This window comes from Arachis stenosperma, chromosome 9, assembly GCF_014773155.1.
Source record: "Arachis stenosperma cultivar V10309 chromosome 9, arast.V10309.gnm1.PFL2, whole genome shotgun sequence".
Lineage (NCBI taxonomy): Eukaryota > Viridiplantae > Streptophyta > Magnoliopsida > Fabales > Fabaceae > Arachis > Arachis stenosperma.
The window spans coordinates 390,470-399,728 of record NC_080385.1 but is presented as its reverse complement, the minus strand read 5'-3'; the positions used below and the strand labels follow the sequence as shown (position 1 = coordinate 399,728).

Here is a 9,259-nt window from a genome sequence, read left to right as displayed (position 1 = left end):
ACTGATAAGAAGTGAACTAAGCATCTATATAGGCAATCGGATGCGTTCACGTGTGGAAACTGTTGGAACATTTAGACTTGTATTAAGTACTGATTGTATTTTAGATTCAGAAAAAAATTTTATATTCCAGATTTATCTAAAAATTTGATTTCTTTATCTAAATTTGTAAAATAATGATTATGTATAAATTTTTATGATGATTCTGTTGATATTATTAAAAATTCTAATATTATTGGACATGGTACTTTAATTGGTGATTTATTTAAAGTCTATTTAGCTAATAATTTTCCATCTGATTTTATGGTTATGCATGATAATGATATGAATGAAAAATTCTCCATATTGTGGCACCGAAGGTTGGGACACATCTCCATTGAGAGAATAAAAAAATTAGTAAGTGATAGGATTTTTGAATTTCTAGATTTTACTAATTTTGATACATGTGTAGATTGTATTAGGGGGAAGCAAACCAAAAAGTCTCAAAAAATGCTAAGAGGAGTTCTGACATATTAGAAATAATTCACACTGACATATGTTGTCTTGATATGTCTTTAAATGGTCAGAAATACTTCATCTCCTTTATTGATAATTATTCACGATATATGTATCTCTATATGCTTCATAATAAATATGAAGCATTGGACGCTTTTAAAATTTATAAAGCTAAAGTAGAGAAACAATGTGGAAAGCAAATTAAGATCGTGAGATCAGATAGAGGTGGAAAATTCTACGGGAGATATACTAAAAGTGGACTAGCACCTGGTCTATTTGCAAAGTACCTTCAAGAGCATGGTATTGTGGCACAATACACCATGTCTAACACATTAGATCAAAATAGTGTAGTCAAAAGCAGAAATAGAATTTTACTGGATATGGTGAGAAGTATGCTTAGCAACTCCAATCTTCCTTTATCCTTGTGGAGTGAAGGCCTTAAGACAGCCGCGTATATATTAAATAGAATTTCAACAAAGGCAGTTTCTAAAATGCCATTTGAGCTACGGGAGGGTTGGAAATCTAGTTTGAATCATATACGCATTTGGGGTTATCCTGCTGAAGTTCGGGTTTAAAATCTAAAAGAAAGGAAGTTTGACCCAAGGACGATACGTGCCTATTTGATCAACTATCTAGAAAAAGTCTAAGGGTTACAGATTTTATTGTCCCTCCCATTCAAGTAAAATAGTTGAATCTAGAAATGCAAGTTTTTTAGAACATGATGTGAAAAGTGGGAGAAATCATCCTCTTAAAATTGTTGAGAATGATATTTTTTGTCAAACCTCTCCATGTATAAAAGTGATTATTCAATACAATGTCCAATCATATAAGGTCAATGTAGAACAACCTATTATTGATGTTCCACATCATGAAGATAATATTCAAGTAGATCATATGATGGAGGATCAAACTCTTTATAATGAAAATGTTGTTCAAGAACATATTGCTCAAGAGAAACTTTAAGAAGAGGGAGAACCTATTATGTCATTACCTTTACAAGAGGTTGATGATGCAACATTAAGAAGATCAACAAGAATAAAAAAGCCTGTAATTTATAGTGATTATGTAGTGTATTTTGCTGAGTCTGACTATGATGTTTGTGATGAAAATGACCCAACGACGTTCTCACAAGCAATGAAAAATTGTAATTCCAATTTATGGCTAGATGCTATGAAGGATGAAATGAATTCTATGGCGGATAATCAAGTTTGGGATCTTATAGAATTGTCTGATGAGGAAAAAGCCATTGGCTATGAATGGGTCTTTAAGACCAAGAAGAATTTATCATGCAATATTGAGTGCTACAAGGCTCAACTTGTTGCCAAAGAATTTATTCAAAGGAAAGGAGTTGACTACAGAAAAACCTTTTTTCTGTTTTAAAAAAATACTCTTTTCACATCATTATGGTATTGGTAGCACATTTTAACATGGAATTACATCAAATGAATGTGAAAACGGCCTTCCTTAATAGAGATTTGGAAGAAGAGATCTATATGAGACAACTCGATAGGTTTATCTTAAGTGCTGGTAAGGAGTTAGTTTGCAAGCGTAAGAGAGCAATGTATGGTCTTAAGCAGACTTCTCAACAGTGGTATTTGAAGTTTCACAATGTGATTTCTTCATTTGGATTCGTTGAAAATATTTCTGATTAATATATATATCACGAAGTTAGTGGGAGCAAGATCATATTTCTCATCTTATATGTAGATGATATTTTGTTTGCAATAAATGATTTAGGGTTGTTACATGAAGTGAAACAATTTTTTTCTAGACATTTTGATATGAAAGATATGGGTGATACATCTTATATCATTGGCATAAAGATTCAAAGATAAACATAAAAGAATTTTAGGTTTATCTCAAAAAACCTATATTAATAAAGTTCTTGAGAAGTTTAAAATGCAAAATTGTTCATCAAGTATTGCATCTATTGTGAAAGGTGACAAATTCTGTTTAGATCAATGTCCCAAAAATGAACTTGAAAAGGAATAGATGTAAAATATTCCTTATGCTTTAGCCGTTAGAAGCCTAATGTATGCTCAGGTCTGTATAAGACCTGACATTGCTTTCGCTGTTAACATGTTAGGAAAATATCAAAGTAATCTAGAAATTGTCCGTTGGAGAGCTACAAAAAAGGTCTTAAGGTACTTTCAAGGGATTAAGGACTTCATGCTTATATATAGACGAATCGACAATTCAAAAATTGTTGGATACTCAGATTTAGATTTGGCGGGATGTGTTGATTCTAAGAAGTCAACGTCAGGATACATCTTTATGCTTTCTGATGAAGCAGTATCTTGGAAGAGTGCAAAACAATCACTTGGAGCTACTTCTACCATTGAAGTCAAGTTTATTGCTTGTTTTGAGGTTACACCACAAGGTGTTTGGTTCAAGAATTTTATCCCTGGGTTTAAGATTATGGATTGTATCTCTAAGTTATTAAAAATATATTTTGACAATTCATCTACTGTATTTATGGCTAAGAATAATAGAAGTAGTAGTCGAAGTAAGCACATCGATATTAAGTAGTTAGCCATTAAAGACCGAGTTAGGTCTAATGAGATACAGATAGAGCATATTAGTACTAAACAGATGCTAGCTGATCCTTAGACAAAAAGTATGCCACCAGGATTGTTTAAGGATCATGTTACTAGTATGGGTTTATGTTCTGTAACGTTACTTATATGACTTATGTTATATTATATGACATATTTGGATATGAAATTCTTATTATTGTTTGTTTCTCATTTAGTTAGTATATATGTGCATACATAATTGAGAATGACAAATAAAATTCAGTAAAAGACCTAGAATAATTAAGCATTGGACTTATTCCTACATAAATACCATATAAAGAGTTTATTCAATTAGGAGATGTTACATTATAATACATAGAAGATAATACTCGATTAATGAGAACCTACTGTTATGATTTGTGTAATTTAATTTGTCTTAATTGTTTAAATATAGTATATAATTACAGACTATACGTAATAAATGTTAGATTAAGTGAAAGAATGTTAAAATTTTTATTCTAATTGTGGTACAATTTGTTAATATAAAAATTAGTTTAGGTAGTGTTATAATTATTAATTAATAATATTGACAGTTAGTTTATTATTTGATAAAAAAATACAACTGTTAATAAATTTTATAAAATTTAGATTTCCAATTCTAATCACATAATAAAAGTAAATATATTTTGATTTTATCTGATTTTATGATTAAGAATTAAAAATTTTAAAGTAAATCAAAAGATTTATTAACAATAATTAGAGGTACGTAAATTACTAATTTTATAGGGTATCTAACAACCGTCACTAAGCTTTCGTGAAAGAATATCCAAATATTATATAATATAATCTTCATATGGAATTGAAGTTCGTAGATATGCCATCTAGAGATTTATTTATATATTTTACTATTTCTCACAAAATATTAATATATAAAAAGCAACTCTTAGACTACGTAAGAGGTTGGCTACAAGATTATCAATTCATATTATTTACACCTTGCTTTTTAACATAAGTTTATGCCCTCTCAAATAATCATGCAAATTTTATAAAAAAGATTAACACTAAAACATTAAATTATATATATGTTTCTATCTAAACAATTATACAACATTTACTTACTAATAATCTTTGATTCTACTTTATGTATGTTGTTACCTTATTAATTTTTAATTTAAATTTACTATTTTAAAATTATATAATCGCACAAATCTAGTTAAATAATTATATAAAACTTTATTTTTTGCTATACTAACTATATATTAAAATCATTTATGATATATTATTTATGTATTAGCACATGTATTATTTCATTTATTTTTAATATATATTTTATATTAATAATTAATTTTAATATATAAATAATATTTTTAAAATTTATTATAAAATCATTACATCAAAATTAAGCTCGTATCATGAATACTTATTGAAAAATCCAAGTAATTTGGACCTAGCTCATGCACAAGTCCTAGGGACGAAAAAATAATTGTTGTGTTCTTATGGTGATGCCAAAAGCCACTCAGAATCCTTCTTCAATCTCTATATAATGATTTCTCTTTCAGCCTCTCCAGCCATTTCCAAGTTGAATATTTCCTTACTTAAAAAAATTAATTAATCATGGCCATGTTGCCACTATTGTTGCTTATGTTGTGTGTTTCTCATAACAATGGAGTTCACTCCTTGGAAGAGAGGATGATGCTCCACCACGTTCAAAGGTTCCGGCGGCAGCCGCACTCGCAGCAACAGGCTAGTATTCGGGGATGCATCCTCCCGGACTCAAGTGAGTTCATTAATATAAGAGAAAAAGATAAATAGATCCCTAATTAAAAAAAAAATTGCATTATCCATCTTTAAATTTTTCTAAATTTTTTTTTATATAATCATATTATTATCTCAGCTTGGAGTCTCCTAACAATGTTCAATCAAACCTACATGCATGCCATTTTGCTTTTAGAATCTTAAAATGTCACTTTTTTTCCTTTGAGAAGATTAGAGGGTATGTAAACTATAGTAGTGTGTTCCTTAACTTAATTATTATTATCTAATATTACACATACTCAACACAATTTATTATGCGTATACTGATTAAATTTCCTAAAAGGTTCATGTCATTTAGCCATAAATATTTATGTAATTTCATCGATGAGTTTAAATTTTTAGAATAAATTAAACAATTTTACGCTATTAAAATTTTTATGATTGAATGTTTGGGTTTTAATTTTATTTTTTAAGTAGGACCATACATAAAAAATATAAAATCTATGCTTCAAGATAAAAGAAAGTTTTATATATAAAAAACATATTAGATATAACTATTTAAGTATTTTTATTTATTTCTTTAAAGTTTTGGAATAAACAATTTAATGATGCATAATATTATGATCTGTAAAATATAAAAATGTCAAATAATTTAGATATTATGAGAGTATGTGAGTATTGCTCTACATTTAATTCTTTTAAGCAGAGGATAACATGTATAATATTATAATAAAAAATATTATTTACACACAAAAAAATAGTTATGACATATTTGTGTATAAATATATATAGTTTAATTTATTTTTAATATATATTTTATGTTTTAATATGTATTTTATTTTTATAGTTAATTTTAAAGGAATCACTTAAATAAAGATGTTAGAAACGTCTTTTTTTTAAGATGTTTTTTAAAAATTAAAATTTAACACATATATAATCAATTAAACTGTGTTATTTTTATTAAAATTAGACCGGACAAATCAGTTTAGCCAAAAAAATAATAAATTAAATTTTAAACTGGTATAAATTAATATTTTTTTATAAAAAATAACTACAATATTCTTATTATAAAAAATAACTAAAATAATCCTCTCTATATATATATATATATATATATATATATATATATATTTAAAAATTCTAAATTCTAATCCTACGACTATAGAGAAGAAAAGGACTAGAATTTAGGATTCTCAAAATTAATATATATGATAAAAGTATTTTAGTCATTTTTTATAATAGGGGTATTGTAATTATTTTTTATAAAAAAATAATATTAATTTAGATCGATTCAAAATTTGATTTACCATTTTTGGTCAAATTAATTTGTCTGCCCTAATATTGACAAAAATAACACGATTTAATTAATTATATGTATTAAATTTTAATTATTAAAAAATATCTTTAAAAAATAACGTTTTAGATATCTTTATCGAAGTGGTTCCCTAATTTTAATATGTACCGAACATAATTGTATCACGAAACTGCAGTAATTTTAATCTAAATTCTTCTGATCAGGACGGCTAAACGGGGCGATCATATTAGAAATGAAGGAGCAAAAAGAGTGTCCACCACCAGAAGAAATGAAAATTGATTATTGGAAAAAAAGGATGATGCTTGATGATCTTCGTGTTCGTTCCATGCAAAACATGTTTGAAAGAATGGCGTCATTGTCTAGTAGTAACCAAAACTGGTTATTAGAAGCTTCAATAAAATCCCAAATTCCATTGAATCTTGGTCAAAACTTTGACATATTAAACTATGTAGTGACTTTAGAATTAGGTAACCAAAAAAGAACAATGATAGTTGACACCGGAAGTGACCTATCATGGGTCCAATGTGAACCATGCAAATCATGTTACAATCAAAAGGAATCTTTGTTCAAACCATCTACCTCTCCTTCATACCAATCAGTTCCTTGCAATTCAAAACCATGTCAATCTCTACAATTTGCAAACCAAAGAATGTGTAAAAGTGCCACAACATGTGACTATGTTGTTAACTATGGTGATGGTTCCATTAGCATTGGTGAACTAGGTAGTGAAAACCTTACCCTAGGAGACATGTCATTGAACAATATTGTGTTTGGTTGTGGTAGGGAAAATAAGGGCATGTTTGGTTATACATCTGGTGTTTTAGGGTTAGGAAGAGGTGCTTTATCATTGGTGTCTCAAGGTAGGGATAATTTTGGAGGAGTATTCTCTTATTGTTTGCCATCACCAATGGCTGGAGAAACTTCTGGATCTTTGGTTTTTGGTGATGAGTCTTCAGCTTTCAAGAATCTCACTCCCATTGCTTACACCAATATGCTTCAAAACCCTCTCTTACCAAATCATTACATGCTCAATCTCATTTCCATGGAGGTTAGTTGGTACCTCTTTTATGCATCAATACTTCAATAAATCAGAAATGTTAGTTGTGCTTTAACTTTCAGTTTTTAATCAGTCTTTTTAAGAATTTATTATTATTTAATTAATTTAAATATTCATTTTTAAGTACTAATTGTTTAAAAAATTAAAAAATTATTCGTTTTTTATTTTTCTCTTTTTTAAAAATTGAATAAAAAATAATTTTTAAAAGATATCTAGTTACACCGTCGATAAATATATATATAAAGAGCCAACTTTTTTTTCATAACTTTTTTGTTTCATCTACCCTTATTAAAATTTGACTTTAATTTCATCATATGCATATTCTAAGTATTTCTCATGACTTTTTTACAAAATTATCAGAAGTTGGATATTATTCTATTTTATTTTTGATTTTTTTAATTTTAAATGTTATTTTGATATGTGATTTAAGATATTCATTTGAATGTTATTATGAATTGAAAATAAAATTTTTAAAAAATTAGCTGATATTAATTAGTTAATATTTGGTTAGATTCTATTACAAATATTTTCTTCAAATTTATCTTTTATTAATAAATTATAATATCATTTACTATATAAGCATCAAAGTTATAAAAAAAAAAAAAACTTCGGAGATCTATAATATATATTGAATCAATATAAGAATAATGCATATCCTTAATTGATCTAAGTTTTATAAAATGGTTGTATATGCATATGATCATATCTAATACTTGTACCCATATTATTGCATTGGTGCAATGATATAATATATATATTTATATAGGTTGGTGAAGTAGGTTTTCGCATTGTTGATGGACGCCAAGTTATAATTGATTCAGGAACAGTGATTACAAGGTTGCCTCCATCAATTTACAACGCATTGAAGGGAGGATTCTTGAGACAATTTCAAGGTTACCCTCAAGTTCCTGGGGTTGCAATCCTTGACACATGTTTTGATCTAACCGGGATTCAACAAGTGAAAGTGCCTATCATAAAAATGTACTTTGAGGGTGATAATCATGCTAAGCTTAACGTGGATCCATCTGGAACATTGATCATGATTGATGAGGGTGATGGTGCTTCAAAATCAAAAGTTTGTCTCCCATTTGCAAGCCTTTCTTATGAACATGAAGTTCCCATAATTGGAAATCTTCAGCAGAGGAATAATAGGGTCATATATGATTCCAAACTATCTAGGGTGGGTTTTGCAAAAGAAGAATGCACTTTCTCTGGCCTCGTATCTTAACTTACTCGTAAAAATTCAGGTGCAGTTAACTTCATCTGAAGTTGATAACTGACAGTTGTTAGATGATAATTTAGTTAAACATGTCAAATTATTTAACGATTTTTAGCTATCAACTCCACATAAAGTTATATGCACTTGTGTATCCACCTTAATTTTATGTTATAAGGAAAAGATGTGACAATATTAAGTGTGTTAATTTTATTTCGTGCATTAATTTGATATTATTGGATTATATTTCAGATATTTTAAAGATGTGAAAGAATTAATATATGTCAAGTTAATTTACAAAAACCAAAATGAGTATAAATAATATTATTTTACTAAAATTATCATGATTGATCTTCAAAGGAGAACTGTGCTGGCAAATCTTGTGCCTTTCATTCGTGCTTTGATCTCTAATTTTTGCTTTTGTGTCATGTATTGTTTTGGAATAAAGCAATGAAAGCTTGATTATTTCGTAGTCTTGAATATTCAAGATAATTTTAGAGTAATAGTAAAAATTATATACTAGTAGATATTGAATAATATTTAGTTCATTCATCGAAAACGCAAGGTACTTCGTTGCAATTCAGCCCTATCTTATTGTTGTCCTTTACCTATTTTGTTTAGATTTTATTGTGGTAGCTTATTGTGTTGTCCTTTCTTTCCCCATAATATTGTTCCTTGTGTTGAGTGTTTCTCTTAACCTTATTGTTATTGCAGATAATAAGAAGAGCTAATAATAAGAAGCCAAGGCCTGCACCTTCCTGGAATCAAGTGACTTAATTAAGGAGCACTAAAAAACAAAAAACAAAAAACAAAGTTCTGTATTATTAAGTGGCTTTGACAAATTAAAGTATGGATCGTTTGGCCATTACATATTTTTTGTTGAGTTATAAGATTGTCCCAATATAATA

General features: G+C 28.0%; 1 protein-coding gene across 1 annotated transcript; it reads left to right on the top strand.

The window, feature by feature from the left end:
- The first annotated feature begins 4,592 nt into the window (after nucleotides 1-4,592).
- LOC130951297 (aspartyl protease family protein At5g10770-like) lies at nucleotides 4,593-8,573 on the top strand. Its single transcript, XM_057879949.1, has 3 exons — nucleotides 4,593-4,785; nucleotides 6,282-7,126; nucleotides 7,902-8,573. The coding sequence occupies exons 1-3, from the start codon at nucleotides 4,623-4,625 to the stop codon at nucleotides 8,361-8,363; spliced, it is 1,470 nt and encodes a 489-aa protein (XP_057735932.1). The 5' UTR covers nucleotides 4,593-4,622; the 3' UTR covers nucleotides 8,364-8,573.
- The last annotated feature ends 686 nt before the right edge of the window (nucleotides 8,574-9,259 follow it).

What these genes read in the sequence shown, in the direction of transcription:
- LOC130951297 (XM_057879949.1), top strand. Translation starts at nt 4,623, where the DNA reads ATGGCCATGTTGCCACTATTGTTGCTTATGTTGTGTGTTTCTCATAAC. An exon ending in ATGCATCCTCCCGGACTCAA is followed by an intron (nt 4,786 to 6,281) that starts GTGAGTTCATTA and finishes TCTTCTGATCAG; the next exon opens with GACGGCTAAACGGGGCGATC. An exon ending in TCAATCTCATTTCCATGGAG is followed by an intron (nt 7,127 to 7,901) that starts GTTAGTTGGTAC and finishes ATATTTATATAG; the next exon opens with GTTGGTGAAGTAGGTTTTCG.